General features: G+C 39.8%; 1 protein-coding gene across 12 annotated transcripts in view; it reads right to left on the bottom strand.

Annotated features, from left to right (window-relative positions):
- The window catches only part of dscamb (Down syndrome cell adhesion molecule b), a 120,113-nt gene that overhangs the window by 15,925 nt on the left and 78,738 nt on the right, over positions 1–25,450 (bottom strand). For all 12 annotated transcript variants that reach the window (XM_084558361.1, XM_084558354.1, XM_084558358.1 and 9 more), the window contains exons 4-17: positions 24,502–24,648; positions 23,455–23,733; positions 22,291–22,566; positions 20,561–20,857; positions 19,391–19,663; positions 16,718–16,996; positions 16,390–16,509; positions 14,181–14,360; positions 4,095–4,291; positions 3,522–3,618; positions 3,138–3,266; positions 2,873–3,040; positions 1,357–1,427; positions 750–993 (exon numbers count right to left, since the gene is read on the bottom strand). In XM_084558361.1, coding sequence (XP_084414487.1) covers positions 750–993; positions 1,357–1,427; positions 2,873–3,040; positions 3,138–3,266; positions 3,522–3,618; positions 4,095–4,291; positions 14,181–14,360; positions 16,390–16,509; positions 16,718–16,996; positions 19,391–19,663; positions 20,561–20,857; positions 22,291–22,566; positions 23,455–23,733; positions 24,502–24,648 — 2,757 coding nt within the window. The remainder of the gene's footprint in view (positions 1–749; positions 994–1,356; positions 1,428–2,872; positions 3,041–3,137; positions 3,267–3,521; positions 3,619–4,094; positions 4,292–14,180; positions 14,361–16,389; positions 16,510–16,717; positions 16,997–19,390; positions 19,664–20,560; positions 20,858–22,290; positions 22,567–23,454; positions 23,734–24,501; positions 24,649–25,450) is intronic.

The following is a 25,450-nucleotide window of genomic DNA, read 5'->3' as shown; positions in this document are numbered from 1 at the left end:
GACAAGAGGAAAGGCATTGGAGAGGAGGCTTAATGGAGGATTTTTTTCAGTGTCAATAGCAGTGATTATCAGGCCAAGTACACTCATGTAGGCAATTTAGTGAGAACCCAAAATGAGTTACATCAATTATTGAGTCAAGCCTCAGTTTAAATTGTGAATAATTTTTAACTAATAACGAATACTATCTTTGAAAAAAGCACATTCTTTAAAAGGAAAACTTTATTTAAATTCAATAGAAGCAACATCAGCGAAAGGTATAGTTTAATTCTACTATGTTTTAATGGCTACTCGCATTTACCAACAAATGTCATTATTCTGATTGAAAAGTTCCCTGAAGTCAAATATATTAATGAGAACAAATGAAAGACATTATTGTAGACACTACAAAATTACTGATAAGAGGGTTCAATTTATAATTTCAATATGAATAATATGGTGTGGTTTGGTGACAAAATCTGAATTTTAAAAGAAAAAGCAACACCTTTTACTTGGAGAATCTGTATACACATCCATTTTAGCTCCACGGCATGAAATTTACTGATATGATACACTGTAGTTCAAAAAATATCCAGGAGATGGAAACCTTTTCACAAAAATATGGTGGTGCTTTCTCAGGCTCACTGCATCTAAAGGGCCCAGCACAACCATTTCAAAGTAACAACCTAAACTGCATATAGTCTACAATTATATTACAAATACACTGTATATGTATATATAATAGACTTGAGCCATCCACATCCACTGCTTACCGTCCTCCAGCGTCTTGGTGACCACTTGCTGTGAAGACGGCCCGGTGCCGGCTCTGTTGGCAGCCTGCACCACCACACTATACTGAGTGAACTTCTTCAGGTTGTCCAGCACGATGCTCTCTGTGGTGTCTCCTGTAGTGTCCACGCTGATGATGGTAAACTGGTGACTCCCACCAGGGCTGTACTCTCTGTAGCCCACCTGGTAGCCACGGATCACACCGTTCTGAAGGTGTTTGTGGGGGGGCTGCAAAATGAGGATTAGTACAGGAAACATGGTCAGAAGAATATAACTAATATGCGGACTACAGAAATGCTGGTATTGGATAATTATGTAAAGTTATTCAGCTTGATTGTATTGTTATTGATTCTTTATGCTTTATCTTCTGTCAGCTCTATGTATGTATAACAAACCAGAACCATATACACTGAGATATAACACCTTTTTTTTTTCTTTTTTTTTTAAATGGAGCTTAAATTGAATAAGCATGCTTATTTCTCTGTTTCTAACCATTGTAATCAATTCTGTGTATCAGGATTTAATATACCTTTTTAATAACTGTTTCAATGCTTTGGCTCATTATGTGACATTTAAAAGTTTGGATTCTACCTTCCAGGAAACTTTGATGCTCTGTGGGGAGGTGGGCTCCAGAGTGACATCTTGAGGAGGGCCATCAGGAGCTGTAAATGAACCGTATCATTCAACATGACTACCTCTGTGCTTAAAATGGAAGAGATGATCCACCATAAAGATCTTTTAGATTCACTAGATGGTGCTGTCGAGCTGAGAATTTATTTGCCTTCATGCTCTTGCCTATTTGGGAGCCTTGCAGATGTTTCGATTTAACTTAATAATTATGAAGAAAAAAAACTTGGAACATCATCAAGTTTAACCTTAAATAATTTGACACTCGAAGATTATTACTTTATTTTAGCAATGAATTTGATAAAATGGTCCATTTTAATGTGCTGGAATGCCTGCGGTCAGACCATTATAGGCAATGAAAGATAAGCGAACACCAGATAGTGCTGATAGAGCTGCAACAGCGAACTGATGACATATAAAACATGATGGTTTCCATTTACTACAACTACAAGATAATAATTATGTCAGAGATGACTCAACAGGTATATGGGCCGGGAGGAAACAGACTCTATATCCAAAGAATTTCTTTTTAGACTATCATTTACTGTAGTGTTCATTATCAAGAGAGTAAGGCTTAAGGGGTAAAATAACTTATAATGATAATGTTAAATCAATGAGAGTTCAATCAGCACACAGGTGAGCAAAATGATTTAATTCATTTACACATTTTTCAATGAACAATATAATTTACACAGTTTTTACTTTTGAGTTGTTGAAGACTATTACAAATTGTTACGTGCTGAGTGTTTCTGTATCTCCATTCTGCTTTTAATTGCTGCCATTCTCCCATGCTTCAGCAGGTGATGCCACTTTCTCATGAAGGGAAATGAATAAAGGGAGCATTAAGGCTAAGGGAGAAGACAGTGATTTGCCAAGTGGACCATTCTGGGCAATTGATGTATTGCCAATGTCTAGCCGAACTTAAGTTGCTTTTGTGTGTGTTTTTTTGTACCTCATACTGCCATGTAATTTTGTGTTTAATCATTAGGAAGCCATGTACACAAAATGTTTGGCATTCAAGTAGTAACATCAAGTCGGCAAAATGTTGCTGCTGGACAAATGCCGTCTAGAAGCCAATGAGGCAAACAGTTTAGCAAGCTAACAGCCGCAAAACTTAATGTGGGAAATGCCAAGTCATAATGAAAATATGAGGCAACTGGGAATATCAGCATTTTCCTCAGTCATAATATAAAATGTTGAAGAAGTGATGAAATTAAATCAACATCCAGCTCTGCTAATTCTGAAAACATTACAAGCTTACAAGCTACAATATTACAAGAGGGGGCTGTTTCAGTTTGGTTTTGGTGTTTAGATTGTTTTTTATTTGGTTTTAGTTGTTGTTTGGCTAGCTGTTTTCACTGTAAATAAAATACATTGTTGGACTTCCTTTTGGTTAATTTTGATTAATCCCTAGTCAATTGGGGAACATAACACAGGACTATGTCAGAGAGCAATATAACATCGTTAGAAGCTCACTGACCTGCTTCATCAGTAGTGATGGTGAGCTCATTGCTAGGGTTGCTATTGCCAATGATGTTCTTGGCAACCATGCGAATGTTGTACGTGGAGGAAGGATGGAGGTCAATAATAGTGGCCTGGTTAAGCTGTGGTGACACATCTTTGGTTACCTGCGCTGATAGCCATGAAGCTAGAGGAAACAAAACAGGAGAATAGTTGGCAATGGATAGCAACACATTTCTGGATTTCGTGCTTTTTGGGTCTTCTTGCTTTAGCCCCATGTCTACCTGATTTGTTCTTGCATTCAATATCATATCCTGTGATGGGACTGTTGCCATCGAAGCCCATTGTCCAGCGCAGAGCTATGGTTCGATCTTTAACCTCCCGAATCTCTACCTCTGGAGGGTCGGGAGGTTCTGAGGAAACGTAAACACAACAGAAAGTTTGAGATAGAGTGAGACTGTGGAGTGGTTATCTTAAAACAGAACTGCATGGCAGGCACACAAGGCTGGTGTATTGGTTTTCCTCCCCAGTGAGAGACAGGATAAAGATCAGGAATCACACTGTGCAGCAGGTAAATTAATAAATGAGTGAAAACTTTACCACTCCCCGTTTTCTTTCAGACTGGTCGAAAAAAAAAAAAGCCAAGCTAAGTCTGAGTTGAGGCTTACCTTGCACTGTCAGCTGTATGATGCCTCGGTCCTCGCCAAAGGAGTTGATAGCATGACAGGAGAAGAACCCAGAGTCCTCACGAACTGTTGGCATAATCTACGGAGAAATACACCATATTTAAGGCTCACAATAAGTAAGGAATATAAAATATTGTTTCACTGCAAGTGATTCTTCCAAAAAAGAAGGAAGGACAGTGCACTCAACACATTCATCCTTTACTTTGAGATGAAGTAAAGAGAGAGACAGAACTGTCCCAAACCATGTGAGACACTTAACTACTACATTAACTCTTGGCACATATTTCATGAATTTACTGCTTTACATATGTACCCATACTGTGTTTTAACCACCATTAAATTGAAGTGGACGGTTCCTCTTTAATATTTCATACTCTACTTTCAGATTTTAATATTATGTGAATGTATTCTAGGCTGAATTTTCTCTGCCCTGCCTCCCCGATTCTATCTCCTTCTCTACTTTCCATCTGTCTGTGTAGATAAAAATGACTGAAAGCTGGCGAGCTCCCCGAAGATTCATAATGCCTTCAATTTACAGTGAAACCGAGCACTCACCACCAGAGTAGAGATGACTTCGTCGGCCACTTCTTTGACAGTGACTACATATCGGCTGGTCTCTGGGTTGATGATGCGCTCCTCTTTTTCCCAGCGCACCATGATGGGTTTCTCCCCGTGAGCTATGCAGCTCATCCTCTTCTCCTCACCCTGTGTGGCCAGAGTGGTGTTGGGATAGGAGGTGATCATGGCTGGGACTGGACAGAGATGACAAACAGCAATAAATGACATTGGATAATTATTAAGTCATATCAGAATTGTAGTTGGCACACATTTACATAAAAAAAAAAGAGTTGATAGCATGACAGTTGATAGCAAAATTGAATAATATTTTCTAAAACGACACATACGACTCTATTTCTTGTCATACTCTGAGGAAACTCCACTTCTGTTTTTCTCTGAAAATTATGACAACCGCTTAAAGACTCCAGGGAGCATCATGAACTCATGTTTGAGTCTACCTGTCTCCCTCAATACTTTGAGATTGCAAAGCAGCCCTTCAGGTAAGCCTGCGCCTGCTTTGATAACGACAGCGAACGGTAACGTGCTGCTTTCTGAAGATGAGGCAGAGGAAAAGAGAAAAAAGCGGTGACTCCTAACTGAACTCCCATCGGTCTGAGTGTGGAGCCGTCTGGCTCTACGCCGTAACCGCACACCAGGCTCATTAGCAACACATCTAGCCCGTGTGCAAGAGTGGGTCTTTCGGCAGAACGGGTATATGTTGTGAACGTCTCTCACCCACAGTGTGTACTCACGCTATTCTCGTACTCACACTTTGTTTAATTCTTTTTCTCTCTACATGAAGCTGTCTCCCCATCATAGCGCTCACAGAGACTTTCATGTGCTAGTCACTGTATAATGATCTCTAAAGTGTGGAAGTGTGGAAGTGAATGGATTACACTGTATTAACTTCTGCAGTTTAAGCAGACTGAATGAGTATGTTAATCTTCATCATTGTAGACATTATCTCAGGTATTATTACATACCTTGTAATGCAATTAATTCAGCTTCAAACTATCTGATTGCCACTTGTGTCATTCTAATCTTAAGGATATCTCTGTGAGTCTAGGCACATTTTTAGGTGAAAACAATTGTTGGAGTCCTTTCAAAGCAACATGCAGGGAATGCAATTATAACAACCCTTGTAATGTCCTTCTTATGGTTTGTAATTTGCTTTTAGGCAGGAATATAAAACACAAGCATAAGCAGACAATTTTGGAAACAATTTGAATGGGTGTATTAAATAGTAGCTCATAAACATATCCATAAGTCCAATATTTACTCTTCATTTGGATCTTGTTGATTTTCAGTGAATCCTGATGGAAATGTTTGGCCCTTCAGCTGCTAAATGTCACTGAGATCTCTGGCTAAGAGCTAACTTTGTCGGTTCAGTCTAATAAAAGGAAAATAGTGGGTTTACAACCAAAACAATATGTGGAAAGATGCTATAAAGCTACGCAAAGCTGAAGGGAAACGTCAGAGTCCGTGAATAGTCTTGGGCAGCTGTAGACAGTCATCAGTTACACGGTCTCTTCTATCAAAAGACAAATCTTCTTACATTGGACAGAACATGACATTTATTATAAGCTTTATGGCATCTGTAGTGTAGGCAGCACTGTGTCACTGAACCAAACAGTAATGGCAGCGTCATGTGGCAAATACTTAGTGTAGCAGAGGTTGGAGGGTTTCTCTTCTGAGAAGATATGCAATTTGTGTGTTGAGTCAGTGTGCGAATGTCTGTACCTTCTCCCGTGTAACATGTCTGTGTGCATGACTGTTTTACTGTGCGTGCATATGTAAGGATGTGTGCGAATGAGAGCGGCTGTGTCTGGGGGAGCTAAGTGGGCGAGCACAGAGAGCAGAAAAGACTTGTGCTCATGACACATCTCAGCCACAGTACACGATGGAGGAGAGAGGGAGAGCATGTACCCCTGCAGCGCTAACTATGATCCCTCGCTCTCTCCCTCGCTCTCTCACTCCATCTCCCTCCTCAGGCTCCCACCAGGACAGCGATGATTTAATGATGAGAGAGACCACTTTGATTATTCACACACAGCAGACAAGTCCGCTGGCCGTGCTGTTGTCTCACACGGGCAAGCACGCGCTTTCAAACATATACAGACACACACACATAACAACACACATTCACATTCAGAAATGCACAAGTCAAGACATAAAACAGAGATTCTGGCCTTGTACACACATTCATCTGTACACACTGTTGGAAAGAAAAGGGATGCATGTTCACAAAAACAAATGCAAAATAGAACCAATGACACACATAAGCCACAGAAAACTCAGCGTAGCAACAGTTACATGCCTCCCACACATACAGCTTTCCCTTGGGTCAAACAGCATCTGTAGATAACTTTGTAATCATTTGTTTTGGCTCCATAAAAGCACTGATCCGCTTTGATTGAGTGCCAGAAAGGTTAGACCATCACAAGTCAATTAAAGGACTTTAAGTTATAATTAATCATTTCTCATACTGTACTTGTGTGGATGGCAATTTGCCTGTTTGAAATACCCTGATGGTGTTAAACTTCAAACGGGCTGACAAATGCTGCAGATTATTTCTTCTTAGTTGTTATCTAACATTTAGTGGTGCATGTAGTATAGATGGAGCTACATCCTAAACACATATTAGAGCCTGACCAATTTCTGTCAGTATTTGAAACTGAAAGTATCTGAAACTTTAAAGACCAGAGAGTAATTTTCCCAAATTTCCTTTGGTTCCTACCATTTTAACCACATCTAAATGGAAGAGCAGCTTATCATTATGGTCTTCAGCTAACCCCAACTCCACAAATACATGTCTGGCAATATAAAGCGGTAGCCAGACAACCATGGCCTAGAACCTTAGCAACTAAATATTAGCTATGAAAAAATTGGGCAATGAGTGAATAGCTTTATATAGTATGTGAACAAGGCTTAAGCCTATATAGTCATTTCAGTGACAATGGTCCTTAAGTTAAATAAAATCAACATGCTAATGTGCTAACAATACCAAAGTTAAAATACTTGTAGTTAACAGATACAAAGCAGGCTAGCATGCTAACTTTACTCATTTTGCACTAAACACAATAAACAGCAACCTATAGTGGATAAGAATGTCAAGAGTTTTAGTTTTTAAGAGACTGGAAGAATAAACATAATATATAAAAAAAGATTTTATGATGGCTCTAGATGAAAAGGTTAAGTTATTACCAAGCTAATAAGAATTAGTCCTGAGGAGTGTCTGCACATCCGGACATAACACTATGGCAATCCATCCAATAGTTGTTGAAAACTTTCATGTAAAATTCTACACATCAATACTTTCACAAATAGGCCACCATTTCTAAGCCATGCTGCTTGCAAGTCAGTTACAGTCTTGCAAAATTTGAGATCACATGACAATCACTCTTGCCAGGCTTCAAGCTTTGCGTTTTTGGCTGTCATGCCATCATGGTAACTACACTGACAGTTTTTTTAGCTTTCAAAGCTCCTCAGCTAACAGCATGTTGCGTTTCCTGTTTAACCTTTCCTACTTCTATCTTTCATATCTTTCATTGATCAGATAGGTTGAAGTCAGCCCATGATAGATGGTGATGGGTGCATCGAATCACTTGCCAAGTATTTCTTGGCTTTTCCAAACTGTTTCAAGGACTTCTTCCCAAATGGATCTAGTAATAAACCATAAGGAGATATGAATGTTGATGCCCATATTTGATTATATGATAATTAAATATTTGGAAGTAAAATCAGCCATGATTTCTAGTTTGTATCTTTCATATCTTGTAGATTCAAACTGAGAGTTAACAATCACATACACACTAACACATCCCACATACAGTAACCCCCGACACAAACAAATAAATGCATACACACAGACTCCTTCAACATGTTTCTCTGTCTTTTTTTCTCACAGTACATTTCCCTCTTTGAAGCAGCCAGCAACAATCAGAAGGAGGGAGCTGCTTGCATGTGTTTGTGTGTGAGTGTACGGGTGTGTACGTTGGTCTGTGCGTCTTTGTGTGTGTCAGACTTGGGACTGCCAACGTTTAAACCTCATTTCTTATTCACTTGCAGCCCCTCCCTCTCCCTCGCTCCCCACACCATCATTCCCCTACCCACTGCCCCCGCGCAGGAAACCGCTGATTTATTTTGCATAGCAACTATGAATTTTAAGTGAGTCCTATTAACAGAGTCTCCTCAGCTCCTTCTCTAAATGTTATTGCTCCTTAACAGGGGTTATTTTCTACACCTAAATCTGAGGCCTTGACAAAGAAAGTTTACATCAACGAAGATCATGTTTGCTCATTAAAAAAGCTTCAGAAAGGGCACACAGTGAATCTGTATATGTGTGTAAAGCTTCTGTATGAAATTACAATGATAGATTTATGTTTGTAAGACTGAGCAGATGACTGTCTGCATAGGTACGTGAACAGTATGTTCTTGTCTATGAATATGCATATATAAATATGTCTGTATGTAGCTGGAAATAGTACATCTGTCTTTGACCTTGTATCAGTGAGTTTGTGCATGCGTGTGAATAAAGCATGTGAAGTCGACTGCAGTGCTTAAAATTTTCTACAACCTTCAGTGATCATGGATGTGCTTCAGCAGCCCGAGCTATGGTGAGACCTCTCGCTCGCTTCCTCTCTCATCTCTATGCATCTACCGTGCAGCACTTGCAGGGCCCCGGGCTAAACCTATTCTTTTTGATAGCCTGTAATTGCTCGGTTGATGTATATTTTTTAATATCCAGCAATATTACAGGGGCCTTGCAATAAAACACGGACAGGCAGAGGAGAAAGTGTGAGTGTGAGTGGGAAGAGGGGAGACAGGGAGAAAGAGAAAACTGTGAGGGTAGAAAGGGGAGGAAAAGAGAGGAAATAAAGACGGCAAAGTGTAGAAAAGGAATAATGGGAGGTATAGAGATAGGAGAAGAAGTGAAAAGAAGTGGACCCCTTCAGATCATTTGACAATGTTGTCATGTTCTCCTCATTGTGTCAGACTTTGCCACCAGACATTGTGGAATTTACTCTTACAAAGATAAATGCTGTATATTAAAACAGTATGAACAATTTGAGTGGCGCCATTTTGCTTGGAAGGCAGCTGGATTGTCAGAGTGCGTGAAGTTCACGAGATCATGGAAACTTCATGCTAGCTCACAGCATCTTGTGTGGAATCCCTGACAGCCATGCGCATGTTTTCTATGGACGATCTATAATGACAATGGTGAGAAGAAATTTTGCTCAGAAGTAACAATGCTGTAAACTTTTTAAACCTAAAAATGTCCATACAAAGATGGCAAGAATTGTCTACTGGCCTGCTTGCCAGCTTTCAAAGCTCCTCAGACAGTGGATTGTATTGTTTTCTTCTTCCGTCCGGTTTGCTGACTTTATTGCTTAAAATGAGTCAAATCATCAATTCTTTTGAAAATGGCAGTTACCTTTCCATATGGTTTCTGAGATGGTGTGTCAGGTTAGTCTCTCACAACATCTTCCGTATAAAAATGGGCACTTCTTAATGTAGTCCCCTTGGACACAAACAAACTGATGATTTTAGAGAACGTAACTAGTAACTGGTTAATAGGAGATTAATAATTTATAAAAGTGAAGCTTCAAGCAAAAATGCTTGGTCCACCTCGCATTATTTCTGCGTGGATCATTTTAATTATTACAAAGAAGTGGGATTATATGAATACAATGTCCCTAACTGCCATTTACCTATAATGCTGCATTCTAGTTCAATAGCGTGTTCAATTTTTGCAGAATAAGTTATATCAAATAAAAATGGTATATGATATATTTATCATGACATATTTAACTATTTTTTGGACATTTCATAGACTCAGTAATCAAAGATCTGATCAAGAACATAATTGTCCAACAAATAATTGTGAGTTGCATAGTTCTTCTTCAGTTGCACTAGACACTATGATGTTTATAGTATCATTTCATACAATAAAATACACTTTAGTACAACAATTGTCAGCTCAGATGTATAAAAAGGACTATCAGTCAAATGATGCATACTGATTTTGAAATATCATGTATTAGTCAAATATCAATCAGATATAAACAATCTAGTTAGCAGTCGATCTGTGACAGTAAATAACTTGAATGTTTTGTTGGCAGTGACGGCGGATTTAGACAGTTGGATGATGTACACAGCTGCCTGCAAATGACCAAGTGTTTAAATTGAAATAAATACATTGTTTAATTTATGCTTTTAATCTTTATCTCAGTGCTGAATGTCTAAGAAACAAAGACAGACCGAGAGTGCAAATAAAGCTGAGAAACGTGCACACTGCTCTTTTCTTAAGCTGCACTTCGGCTTGTAATTGAGGTATTGACGGATTTAAATGAGGCAGAAATGCACTCAAGAGTTCTAATGCCGCCTCTCACAGACACGCACACGAATACACACATGCACACACCTGCACCCGCTGCATTCAAGCAGAATGCCCACAATGCACCATGCATGGATGCACAAATACACACACGTAATAAAATACGGCATCATTATATATAAAAATAAATGCAATGTATATGAAATGTGTAATTACACACAAGCACACATAAACACTGAGCTACGGACATAACGGTGTTAGTGAATAGTGAGTTTTTCACTATCAAAGCACTCATGCGAGTAAGTATGCATTTAAGAAAGCATATTGAGTGTACGAGTACATTTTGGAGCTTAAAATGTGAAATGTGATCTGTTGATGAGTGACATAAGAGTGAATATGTGGCAGCATATAATGACTAAGCAGCAGAAAAATAGCCAAACAAAGTATTATCATAGGCCCAGAGAACATATTTGTTTTCTGTAATGTAAACTGTGAAGATGATGCATCAATGCCAACTGAGTCATAAGCCAAAAGAAAAACATAAAAATTTAAAACATTTAAAGAGAACTGTGCCTACATTTGATGTGACAATGCATGTTCACATGATGTCAGCTTTTTGTTATTATTATTTATTAGAGGTACAATGAAAAATGAAAAATTCATGTCCATTCTGGCCAAAAAATCATCTGGCCCTGAGTAAAAATTTCAGATGTTTATGTAAACCATTGCATTTTTAAGTGTGAGGTGGTTAGCACTTATAGTATCAACAAAGAAAAGAACCAAATTGTTAAAGATTTTTTTTTTCTGATCTAGGTGGAAAAAAGACAAAGGCAGTCAAGACTGACGAAAAAGTGAATTCATAGTATAGCAAATAATTGCATTCAACAATGTTCAAGTAAATATGCAAGTACATATGCTGGTAACTTTGACATACATCTTATTTCATCCATTCATTATCTATAACTGCTCCTTTTATGAGTGCTGTGGGAGACTGGAGCCTCTCCAAGCCAGCACTGGGTAAGAGGTCATCAGTCAATCACGAGGCTAGCACAGAAAGACAAACAACCATTCACACTTTTGTGTACAGCTACAGCTAATTCAGAATCACCAGTTAATGTGTCTAATCCAGTGACTAGCATCTAACTACGGATACTGACTGAATAAAAGTTACCTGCACGGTTCACCATCAACTTAGGAATCTGAATGAAAATGAGAGCTAAATGAATTTTCATTTAATTACTGAAAAAACATGTTTTTTTGTTATTTAAATCATGGAAGCTGTAAATAATATTACTATCACATTCATGCTGGTGAAACTACTAGTTCTGAGGAGTAAGTGTACATAATTCAACACAGAGGCTGTCAAAATTCCCTTTGATAGAGCCGAGTACAACATGAAACTGGAGCCTGGAGCAACAGCAGAGTGCATCTGATAGGTCAAACCTCTCTCTCTCCCTTCAGTTTCTTTTCTTTCTTTTCTTTCTTCTCTCTCTCTCTCTCTCCACGACTACTATGGAAGATGACACAACTGACCAGTGAAACTGAAACTATGCGTGCAATCTCTGTTTACTTTTCCCACACAACTCATTTCCTACATCACTACAAAATGCATGCCAGTAAAGCTATATCAACAAACCACTGCTCTTTCCATCCTGCGGTATGGGTATTTATTATTTATTGTCCATCCCCTCCAAACACCCACACACATACACTATACTGAATGTCCAACGGCAAAGGGGGCTCAGCAGAGTGGATCACACAATGATTGGTGTCATGGCAATGGCGGCAGAGTGAGGAAAATACGCTTCAGCATCCATCTCATCTTCTTCACATCTGTGAAAAGTGCATACACACACATCAGGAGAAAGTGGACTACGATACTAGATGATTGGGCCTATAACCTCATGCAAATACCAATATGTATTGGTATATGCTTCTACTGACCCCTTCTATGCTGTGACATGGACCACACACATACACCTGCTAAATTCTTGCTGCACTGACATTAACACTAGTATTCGGACAATAATCTTCTTGGCAGAATATTCAAATATGAATAAAAATGCCTCATGTAACCGTTGCAATCTGAACTGACCGGTCCAATCTGCACAAATTATCATTTGCATATGTCAAACAATTCTGTTCTTACTGGGATGTTCTGTTCTGGGACATGTAAATACCTACATCTTAAGGGATGATTTTATTTAGTGTACATGTAAACAGTTCAGTTGGAAACTCTGGTCAGAAATATATAAATCAGTTTGAAGAAATAGTTCATGTCGACATAGTCACCGGTATACAGTATGTAGGTGACACTCCTCTGACTGCTGTGCATTTTCTTAGTAGACTCCTGTCCTTGTAAGATGACCTCACAAAGGGACTAACAGGCCTCCTGGACCAATAACAAAAAGGTCAGAGAGGAGAGAAAAGGAGAGGAACTGTACTGTTGTTCAATGCAACAACAGCACTGATTAGATTACTGAGCTATATCATCTTAGTCTAACCTGTTTAGCTTTCTCTTTGACCCTGAAGGACGCATATTGGTACTTATAATGGAGTCCAACAGATACAGCACAAGCCCATCATGAACAAATACAAGTCCAATTTATTATCTGTAGTTTTCAGCTATAACATGCTATATGCCACATGTATTGGCCCCACGTAATTTTATATCTATTTCTTAAAAAGTGTGGAGTTTGATTTGCTACTGAGAGTTGAGTCTACTGTAGCTGCAGTCAGTGTTTGCTCTCTGCGTGGCAGAAAATGAAAGAAAAAAAGGTTAGCACAGCAATAGGTCAACTTGCTGCATAGCAACTGGGTGCCACAGTCAGCAAGCTGACCTATGAAAACAGAGTATGTTCCTGTCTGAGGCTGCTGCTGTATTACTGACAGCTTCTCAGCCTGGTACACTGCAAGGCTTAATTACAGTGACACATGAATATCCATGACGTGTCTGCTGATATTAATAATAAAAAATACTGATTTACCCAGAAGGACAGTCCCGGGTAAAAAAATTACTTGGCTCCCCTTCGACAAAGAGGTTAGAGGTCATGTCGTATCATATTGCCTTAAAATTAAGTTGAACTGTAATTACGTACTGTGCATGTTTCCATATATAGTGAGAAAGAGGAAGAGAGAGAAACAGAGCAGGAAGAGACAGAAAGAGAGCTGCCCATCAGCGGGGAACCTTGTGCTCCAGTTTGATAACAGTGGCAAAGGGAAAATAAGCCCCACTCACATCTAAGCACCATGAAAATGAGGAGCCACTCCTAGCGCTATAGGGGAGCTACATGCTAATGCTCAGTGGAGGCTGGAGACCTGTAGTCAGGGACATTAACATACCGACTGAAGAGAGCAGTGAAAACGCAGTCACATGTCCTCAGTACAAGTATATGATGGAGGTCTGAATAAGGATGCAATTTTCTTTATACAAATAGATTTGTACGGAAAAATATTAGTGTTTCTACTGTCAGGGTTATAAGTGCTGATGTGGATAAGAAGTCTCTGTAACCTGTTTTATAGAAATGATTACTGCTAACGTGTTTTCAAATTGACCTGGCTAACCAAAGGCCAAAAATTGTAACTCTCACACTCATTTTCCACATAATCTGCAGAGCGCATCGACTGAATGTATTATGAGTCACTTGTAATTGTTTCCCCATCTTTGCACCAGGCCAGACACTGAAATACAAATCGATTGCTCGACATCAGCTGTTATTGATAACGCATCAGACACAGGCTCTTACTTTTGACGGTGAGGTACATGGACTTGCTGACATCAGCTCCCACGTCGTTGCTGACCTTACACAGGTAGAAACCGCTGTCATCCTCCAGCACGTGTTTGATGAGCAGCGAACCATTGCTCAGCAGCTGGATACGAGAGCCGCTGTTCAGGAGGATGGGCTGAAACTGGGGGACGCCCGCACCTGGCGCAAGTAGATGATGGAGAAAATAAACACTTTAATGTCCAACTCATACAGTATGTGACTACATGTATGTAATGTTCAGTGGAGGAACATATGTACAAAGCTAAAACAACATACAGCAGACCTAAAGTGTTTGTGTGTGCATTCATTTGACCATGCGTCTGTGTTTACGGATTTGATGACAAAGCCCGTCAGATTTAGGAAGGATTGTAAACATGTTTCTTAACACCAGGCCTAAATCCTTAAATCGCCAAACAGCTGCTGAGTAGAGCAAAACAGGCTGAGCTGCTGGTGTGATGCAATCAGAACAGACATAATGCTCATGTTTAACAAGATGTCAGATTGGTGCAGTCGAGAAGGAGAGCAGAGAGGCCTTTGTCACTCAGCCCTCAGACCGTCCACAAAGAGTCCAAGATGTCCACTTAAGTCAAACCAGGGTTTTCTCTGACTCTCTATTTTTGTGTGATTTGAGATTCAAAATAACGCATTCATAAATGGCCTTATAACATATTTCTATATGATCGAAGTCGAGGACAGACTAATCCTAAAGGCATGGATTTGTCTGGTTTGGGAACAAGTGCAGTAATGATTTGCACTATTCTAAATTCTCAAAAGTTCAATATCACTCACATTTGAAATCTGTCAGTGAAGATGTTAAAATTGCAAATAATCTCTATCCTTTTTTAAACAGTAAAGGATATAACCATCCTTTTCTCAGTTAAACAATATATCATCTGGCAACTAAATCTGTAGGCACCAACACTGAATAATAATGTCTTTAGAGTAGCCTCAGTGTTCTCAAAGCGTTGAGAGCATTGTATTCCGCCTTGTTCCTTTAGTATTAAACACATATGAACTGAGCATTAGCTTGTGTTAAAGTTAGCGTGTAGCGATTAGGCCATTTAGGGAGCTGTGGGTTTTTGCTTTTTAATTAAAATGCAGTCAAGTGGCCGTTGCTAGCGAAGGGTCAAGTGGTGACTTTGTTCCTGCTCCCCTGGCTCTGAGAATGAGAGAGAGGGAGGCAGATGTGCTCTTCCTTGAATTATGGATTTTGCATATCCAAATAGTGCTAGTCGTTATGCTAATAGCAGTTGACCTTTACTTACTGTTTCATATCTCCCAGAGACACTCATCTTAGCTACTTCTGTTGCATTAAAAGCATGCCACGCAGCTATTCTCTGGACAAACTGCACTCTGCCTTACAACAAATTACACATTAGCTTCCCAAGCCACCTGCCCTGGAAACATTTTTTTTTCTGAGGTGATTTTTATTGCCCCCTTTGCTCTGATTGATATTCAGTGCAACAGCATATTACAGAGCTGTAGGGGTGTGAATATACTGTAAAAATATGTGAAGGAGGTCCAAAAGCCATAAAGTTGACCTGCAGCTTAGCTGAACCACGTGGTGCTTTCCTTTGGACCGAAAGCTTGTTTCAAACACAACAAGTGAGTAGACACACGCTGCTCAGCCTGATCTCTCCATACATACTGATCAGGACTGGTCAGACAGCGCTAATCAGCCATGAGGCCTGCTTGTCTTACATACGCACACCCGCACACATGCGCACACACAAATCCCATTAAAGGGTGAAAAACAGATCTGATTCTTTCATTCCTTTGATCATGGGGCTGAACACACACAGATGCACTCTGTTCCTCATTGGTTGTTGTCCTTCAGTTGGTGAAGCTTTCATCCCTGGTTATATGGATGATGGAGCAAACACCTGGGGCCCCTCTTCATCTGCCCTGCTCAAGTGGATGAACTCACCTGCTACCTTGTGCATGTCTGTCTGCTTCAGTCTGTCTGTGTCTCCCTCTCTGATAATGCAGGTGGAAACCCTGTAATACCCCAGCCCCCGTGTTTGCAGTGCAGATGGATGTGAGTGTTTGTGAATTCACACACATCTACACTGAACCAAATAGAACACACTCACATGTAACATCATTTTGTGCTGTGGTATTACAAAACTTCATTTACAGTATGTAAGTATACTTGGAAAGAACTTTACTTCCACTGTGCTTAAAGTACCTTTGGAGTGTTCCCAGACAATGGTGGGTGGTGGATAGCCTTCAGCAGAGCAATTAAGAGTCACAGTTTTCCCATAGATCCCATCTTGATCCTCAGGCTGAACCACAAACTGAGGAGGAACTGTGCATAGACACAAAAATACAAATAAGCAGTTGACAGTGATACATGACACTGTGGTGTCTTTACTATAAAGCACTTGTTTCATGGGTTTCATTCCAGCCCAGCACTATGATTTACCTTCAGCCAGACAGAAGGAACTGTCTGGAAGGTTTAAAGCACTCCATTAGGTACCATCACATTTGTGATTAGTTTCTTTGTGCTTTCTCACCTCTAACAATAAGCTGACTCTGGTGCTCCACAGCAGCGGCCTCGTTGCGGGCAATGCAAGTGTAGTTGCCATTGTGGTCAGGCGTTAGGTTGGAGATTCGCAGTGAGCTGGTAAAGTCGATGTTGTCCACAGTTACGCCCAAGCTGGCGGGGATTGGCCGTCCATCCTTCTGCCATGTTATGTCCAACGGCCGGTCACCCGACATGACCACGCAGGGAATGAACACACGCTGACCAATGGTGAAACGCTGAAACTCAAAGGGCTGAATGTAGGGAGGGACTGCAGACAGGAGGAGAAAAAAGGATCAAATGTGATTTTAGTGAGGATCATCTTAGTTCCTTGGATTCTGTGGCAGGTACTGTCTCCTTTTTTCAGAGTAATCTTAAAAGTGTCCCACAATCCTTAAAGAGGTCACTGAAAGAACACAAAAGACCTGAATAGCAAAACATTCAGCAATAACTCCCTGTCAGCCTCAACATTTTGTCCTTTTAGCTCAAGAAGCTACATGAGCATACTGAAACAGAACAACAGAAAAGGTGACTCATTCAGGTTGTTCAGAACTTTTTTTTGCTTATCTTTAAATTATTATCTATTGATCTTATAACCTATAAGTATCTTTCTTTCATCCTGGAAGTCTAGTATTTTAATTACTGTCCTAAAATATTAATTACAGGAATATTCATGTATTTCATAATACAAATACAGAATAAGCTCCTTGAGATGCATCATCTTGTTTTCTTCCTGGTTTAAAACACTTAAATCCAGAAACAAGCCTCCATAATATCATGACACATTTACAATCATATCTATTCAAATTGTCTGTGCTATATTCTCTGGGAAATCTCCAGCCATCACACAAGTCATCTGTGTGAGTGTCCAGTGAGTTCAAATAACACTGAAATAAGCAGCACTTTAGCGGCTTATTTAATTCACAACAAAGTGGAGATAATGGACTCCAGGGATCCCCAAAGACACTTCCGCATTTTAAGCATGAGCAGAGTAAATTAACAAATGCACTCACTCACTATAGCACCACTGGGAAGTGTTGCTCTATATCATCGCTCCCTCTTTCGTTCTCACTCTCTGTCTCCTTCTGTTTCCCTGCCTCCATGGGAATGTGTAATACAGTGACAACAACCAAACATACCGTATGAAGGGAAGGAAATAAGGGCATAATGGGGAAGCCCTATTTTATTATTACCGATTACAGCTGTAAGATCTCAATGGAGATCAGTCACTTTGCCCTGTAACATCCCTGGCAATCTTTCAGTTTTCATAGGCCTCACTTTTGTACTGAGGAATATTAGATTCATTCACATGTCTGGTGGGATGTGTTTATATATATATATTGCAGGGGGATGCAAGTCATTTATCATTTAAACCTTCATCACCACCACTATAAATTAATTGACTTTGGCATGAAATCATTTATCATTTTCTTCACATCTGTAAAAATCAAAGTTACAAGTGGGACAGTTTATGTCAGCATGTTTGGGGAACAAATCTTTGCTTTCTGGCTAAATGTTAAATAAGTAGATTGGCACCACACACACAGGATAAGGATTTGACTTTGCATTAAATAAAAACAGCTGGATAGCTCTGTTCAAAAGTAAAAAAGTACTTATTTTTAAATATTTTAGGTAACATAAACATTAGTGAGCCTTAGAGGTGCCAATACTCATTATTTCTCAATGAATTCAGGCTAGTTTTTTTCACCATTATTCCAATTTTTATGCTAAGCTAGCTAAAAGACTGCTAGCCATAACCTTATATTAAAAGTGAGGATAGTAAAATACAACACACTGGCACATCAAGAAACTTGGAACACACTTCAGCCTTGTTTTGATAGGAATTAAACAGCTCGAAATAACTTTAATGACAAATTTTGTACAAAACTTGATAGCTTCCTGGAACCTAGGAATTATATTTATATAAAGGATATTTTCCAGTGTGACCCTAATTCTAGGCTACTAACAGTTACAGGGTGGGGCTCAGAATAGGCTAACCAGGCTATAAAAACATAACGTAGTCAGTTATCAGAGCACTGTTGCTAGCTAGCATACAATTTGTGCAACAGGACTAAAAAGTGAAATATTTCACTGTTAATTTGTACTTCGAGACTCAGTAAGGTAAAAATGAATGTCCAGATGAGACGCCTCTGAATGCTGAGTAGAGTTATTGAGGCCAAACTTAAGCTTTTCTCTGTGTCTTGCATACTCAGTGGTAGAAGGAGTATATATTTACTTGACACTGTGTCTCTAGGGTTATTTTCAAGTGGCAGTCTCTGCAGCTGAAAAACTAACTGCCAAAATCTGCAGTTCCTCGAATGGCCACTTGAGGCTGGCTTCAAAAGTGAGTCAATCCCCACAGACCTCCATGTTAACTTGTTTACGGGTACAGTAAATAGTTTTGTTCTCTGTAACTAATTATTCCTATTCTTAACAAGAAATCAGGTACGTTTCACAAAGTGCTAATCCGTTCTTTCAATAAAATAACCAGATGTGATGCTATATTTCAAATTGCACTATATTAATAATACTATAGTCAGTAGAAAATACAATATATATATTCCATATATTCCACCAGCATCCTTAAATGTTAATATTATCTGTAAAGATTTACACATTTCATGCTCAGTATTGAATGTCTCAGTGTTAATATCCGCCAGTTTACCTCTCACGCGAACATGGACGCTCTGGGAGTCCATCTTGTTAGGCTGGACCATCACCTTGCAGTTATACTCGCCAGCGTCAACCTGCTGCACGTTGGTCAGCTTCAGTGTGCCGTTGTTCTCAAACGCTCGCTGTCTGTGATTAAACGGCAGCAGTGCAGAGTTCTTGTACCACTTTATGGAGTAGTAAGGGTAGCCGATCACACGACAGTGAACAAAGGCATCCCGTCCTGCAATAGCTGTGATGTTTTTCATTGGACGGATGCTGGCGCGGCCTAAAAAGGGACAGAGATTGAGAAGGGATTGTCTATAAAAACATTTAAATGATAAGAGAAGTGATGTTTGCTTTGTTGTTTTTATAAATAGGCCTATAACTTTCAAACTATATCTTGAATTTAAACATAACAACGTTTCTCTCTACAGCTTCACATATGGTACCTGCCACCAGAATACTTACATATGCAAGGAAACTGCTGTTTAAAGCTCTTTCTGTTTGTTTTACTGCTAGATCTAAAGTAGAAGCTGGTGAACTGACAAGCAGATTAAACTGTACTAACCTTCTGAAGGAAAACAGAACACTAAAATAACACTGCACTTGTGATACTTATACCTGGGCTGTAATACGTGCTGTGTCTCATAAAATAGAAACACAGTAATCGCTTTAACATCTGATCCTGAAGAGCTGAATTGGCTGCCTGAGTAAATACACACAGACACACATGAACATTCACTCGCACACACAAGCTTGCTACGGATAAATATATTCAAACTAAAAAAATATATTTTTCTTCTGGCTATTTACAAACTCTATCCAGATACGCTTATGAGCAGCAAGGATAATTTGTTTGACCTAAAAATACAGCAAATGTGGTAAGGCGCAGAGATAATTTGAAATAAAAAAGCTAAAATGTTAAAAATTCTACAAGGAGCAGAGAAAAAAAGACAAAAATGCATAAAAAGGAATAAACTAACAACCTAACAAGAGATGTAACTATTATTAAAGATTTCATATTACAATTAAAATTTCTGTATAAAACTAAACATAAAAAAAACAACGAAAAAACATAAATCTTCAGGCAAACAACACCCAGCGCTCATGTACTGCAAAGACACACACAGAGACAGACAGGTATGTGTATTGTTGTTCTTGGAGGAGCTGATTTGACAAGCACCTCTTACGTTTATTCGAGCCTGGTGGTACACGACACCGGCCGAGTTGCTGCACGTGCACCGGTACACCCCGCCGTCCGGCACCTGGGTGTGGGTCACGTTGAGCTGGCTGACCACATGGCCCTCGTGGGTCTCGTAGTGGCCCAGATGGTGGTGGCTGTCTTTGATGACGGGGTCGTCGTCCAGCGACCAGCTGCACCTGGGAGGCGGCGTGCCCTTGACATTGCAGACCAGGAAGACGGGCTCGTTTGGGTTCACTACCTTCTCGCTGAAGGAGGACAAGATTTTTGGAGTACCATCTGCATTTGGGGACAAGGTGGTATGAATGAAACAGAAGCCAAAATCAAACTAAAAACACATATATATGAGAAAGCATTAATTCATAGTTTTACAGTGAGACAGGTAGAGTAAATTAATAAATATCAGAATTTGATGGTCATTGTAGCTTTTTACTGAACATAGAAAGGAGAAGATATCAGATGCCTGGTATTATTATGTTCGGGCTTTGGTAGTCCCAGTTTATTCACAGTAAAATGTTCAGTAAGGTGTTATATATATATATATATATATACATATATAGTTTTTAATTAGTCTAACTTTGGCAGTAAAGCATAAATGGCCAGACTGACTGAAAGTGTGGGCGACCACAGGGAGAAAAGCTGGCCCTAACAATTCCCTGGCTGAAAACAACAAAACATCAGCTGCGTCATCACTGCAAGATGATAGCGGAGGGCTTCCCATTTATTATTAGGGATAAAAAATAACTTGAATGAAAAATTAAATGCCTTAAATGTCACTAAACAAATGCAGTGGGTTGCTTTATTTTGTTTCTAGCTGCAAAACCAGTTGGTGGATTTTACATTACATTGACGGTTATTCAGTTGGCATTTGATCAAAGTGATTCCTTTCCGCAAAGGACTGATTTTTTTGGGTAAGGTATGGTGTTTTGAGACAAACTCAGGGAGTTGGTCCTTAATTTGCAGTGTAAATTTGTTGAGGCCACAAGAATGATAAAGGTTTTGGATTGCATATAATAACAGTAAAATCAATGGCTAGATCACCCTGATGAAATTATGTCATACCATGTCATAAACTAGTTTATTTGCTCAGCAGTTATTCATCACAGTGTCTGACAGGCAGTTTGTGAATGGACACAGTTATGTTACAGTGTATCTACTGGTGGGGGAAATATTTTGTCTTTCTCTTTTTTATGTATATATTAAAATAATAGTGTGGCATCAAAAGGAAAGGAAAATGGTCATGACTTTTGTCAGGACTGGCTTCACCATACGAGAGTTTTCATTATAAACAGTGATCCAGGAGCCTTCCTCTCAGACACAGGGAGTGTTTTCTTCTTTTGAAATGTCTATGGCTGCCTGCTGCTGCTCTTTGATAATCTAAGTCTATTCCACATGATTATAGATTATCAATATCTTCTTTTTACAGTTCTGTGGCCACAGGAGACAGTTGCCTAAGCAACGCTGCCAAGGTAAGCTATTGGATTAAAGAGTGTGTGCGTGTATTTTTGTACGTGTTTGTGAAGTCTGGGACGATCATACTAGTGGTGGCAGAGAAGCACAGCAGCGTGCCATTAATGCATAAACCATGTATTGATCTTCGAGGCCTGAATGTGTTTCTGCTAACTCACTGATTATGCATAGAACAGCTGCTGCACTGTGGCTTTTGGTCAGCATTTGTGTGCAAGGATAACTTTATACTACAGCTGCATTACCTTCAAGGATAACCTGCACAAAATCCTGTGCAGACATCTTGCCCTTCCTGGCGAAGCACTGGTAAGCTCCGCCGTCACTTTTCGACATTCCCTCCATGATGAGGTTCTCCCGGTTGAGCCCAGTGAAACGAACATTGTTGCCAGGGTAGATGATCTCCCCGTTGCGGTACCATGACAGCTCATACTCATCTGAGCCGCTCACGCTACAGGACAGAGACACCTTGCTACCCACACTGCCCTTCACCTTTCGAGGGCTGATCACCGCTTTCAAGGGCTCTGTGGACAAAGAAATATTGTTTTCAAAGAAGGATTTTGTATGTATTTTGTATTGTTATAGTAACAGTAATGCTGTCAAAGATTAGGGAAGATAGGAGGGAAAGTTCACGACGTGGGATTTGACCAGCATGGCTTTATTTCAGAGGTTGTCGTCTCTATTTCTAGGTTAGAGCTGAAAATGTTTAATGATTTATCGATCAATCCCATATGTAACTGTAATCCCAAACTGCATCCTGTTGAGAGTTACAGGGAATCTATCCCAGCTGGCAAGGTACACCATGGAGCATCACAACTATTTACGCTCACATGCACACAAACAGCCAGTTTAGAATCATCAATTAAACACATTTTTGGACTGAACCTGAGTTTTCTTGCTGTGAGGCGAGGCGACAGTGCTAACCATTGCACCACCACATTGCCCACTGAAGAGTTGATGGTTGAGATAAAGGAAAATCAATTTTAAATGATCATTTTCTGCAAATGTACAGTACAACTTTGGGGTTGGGTTTGCTGTTGACCCAACTGAGGATAGAGCATTACAATTCCTGAACAAGGTCACATGTATCCTGCCTGTAAACTTGACCTTCAAAGATGTCTGTCATTTCTACCTCACATGTATATAATAGTGTAGCTTCAGTTCAAGTTACGACAATCTACAAGGATCTTTCTTGTAGTTGCTTCATAATCCTCAAGACATGTTTGTCAGCCAAATCCATCGCTTAATTTAGCTGGCATGTCATTCCCACTTCACCCCTATAAAATCATGCTAGCCATCTACTCTTAACATAATCACAAACGTCACTATTTTAACAAGCATTTTTTACTGTAGTACAGCAGCTTCATTTATAGATATTCTAGAGGAGCCTCCCCTTTTAATAAAAGACTTACGTTTGACATAGAGGCGCCCCATGACCTCAGCGTTGCCGTAACTGTTCCACACTTCACACACATATATTCCTGCATCACTGGGCTGCACGCTCTCTATCAGCAACCCTGAGATGGTCTGGCGAAAGCGGCTGTCAGGCTCCAGAGGGCTGTTGTCCTTCAGCCAGCGATATTTGGGCGTTGGGTAGCCTGAAGCTTTACAGGGCAGCTCCACCCGATGATTAATCATCACCTCTCGGTGGTCAAAGCCATCCAAGATGCCTGGCTCAGCATTGGTGGGGTCTGGAAGGAGCAGAGAATTTAGTGTTAATTAGCGGTGAGCATTGCCAGGCGCTTGACAGTATAATCCAATATTGATTCTTGGGGTCAACATTCACTTCTGTATACTGTATATTTTGTTATGTGGGGGGAGAGCACAGAAACAGACTGTGCTGCTGTAATTTCAGGAGGGTGTCTTCTACAGTCAAATCAGAGATGGCACCATGGATTGGTCCTTTTCTATCCATCGTGTGCTAAATGAGTTTCTTTTGTCGAACTACCTGACTCTGCAGTGTTTGTTTACTTGCTATGGCCTCAAAAAGGGACTGCATGAATCTTTAAATCAGGTTGCATCGCACCTGAAATCCACAGATATTATTCTATCTAATCCCAAACTTGCACACAGTACAGGATTTAAAAATGATACTATAGGATATAGGATATAGGAACAGTATAGGATATTTTTTAGATTATCATGACAGGGAACACTGAATGCACCACCCTGGGAAGTAAATGTTAACAAAACAGAAACTGTGGTCAAACAACTTTCTGTAAATCTGCAACTGCTGTGAGAAAAAAAAAGCTGAAGGCTAATAGAGTGTAAATGAAAAAATTGGCAAAACTATGTCAGCAAGGTGCTGGAAGTGAGATAGTGAGATTTAATCTTCTTAAGGTTTTAAATCCAAATCAAAAGTTTATATGTAAGGATGGTCTCAGCCAAGTATCCAAGAAAAAAAAAAGTATTGTACATGAACATTTACAATTCAATTCCAGTATGAATGCAGCACTGACCTGATACAATGAGACGGGCACTGTTGCTCTGGCGAGTCTCACCAGTGTAGCGATGGCGCGTGGTGCAGCGATAGTTGTTCAACCCATCCTCAGGCAGGACATCGACAATATACAAGGCTCCCGTGGATGTGATGAGATATCTTTGTCCTGGAGCAGATAAGAAGAGGGAGTGGAAACACATGAAAGGCGGCAGTTGTGTATTGGTTATATAGAAAGACTTTTACAGTATAAAGAATTCACTCCCCCAAGCACAACTGAATGATTTCTTTCTCCTTACTGTGCTGGTGAAGTTTGAAGCTCATAGCACACAAAACCTTCATAATTATTTGTTAATTAAACATATAGCAGAGTTTACAAGAGATAAGACACCATATCTCATGTAAATAGACAATAGATACAAAATGGCTAACTGTACCACAAATAATTGCACCACTGAATTGAAATCACAGTGGAACAACATAAACAAACATACAGTGGACAAATCGTGTTAATACATTCAGATCTGCATATCATGTACGTCTTTGACCTTTAACAGCTTTTATTGTCTTGTCTTTGTGCTGTTGCAGTAACCTCACTGGCGCCAGTGTCTGCTACAGAAAGCCAATCCCTCTTTGGCTGTCACAGCCAGTTCTGTAAGTACGGTAATATTATGTTAATTCTGCAGATCAAACCAGGCTGAGTGGGGTTGTCAACATCCATAAGGAAGGAAACCTTCCTCTCCGCCATCAAATGGATGGCCACATTCCCATGGGAGCAGATTGATGTCAAAACTGATTGAAAAAGCAATTTACAGGAGACTGTCTTCTCTGTGCAGTGGTGGGCATGCTAAGACAAAGGCTGCGTATACATGGGGAGCCCTTAAGGCTAGAGCAGACACAACTATACATAGATACTGCTGACAGGGAAGAAGCAAAATATCATAGAGTCATATCACAGGGTTGAGGAAATT

Source organism: Chelon labrosus (genome assembly GCF_963514085.1).
Source record: "Chelon labrosus genome assembly, chromosome: 13".
NCBI classification, from domain to species: Eukaryota; Metazoa; Chordata; class Actinopteri; order Mugiliformes; family Mugilidae; genus Chelon; species Chelon labrosus.
Note: the sequence above shows the minus strand (reverse complement) of the source record. Positions and strands in the feature narration are given on the sequence as shown.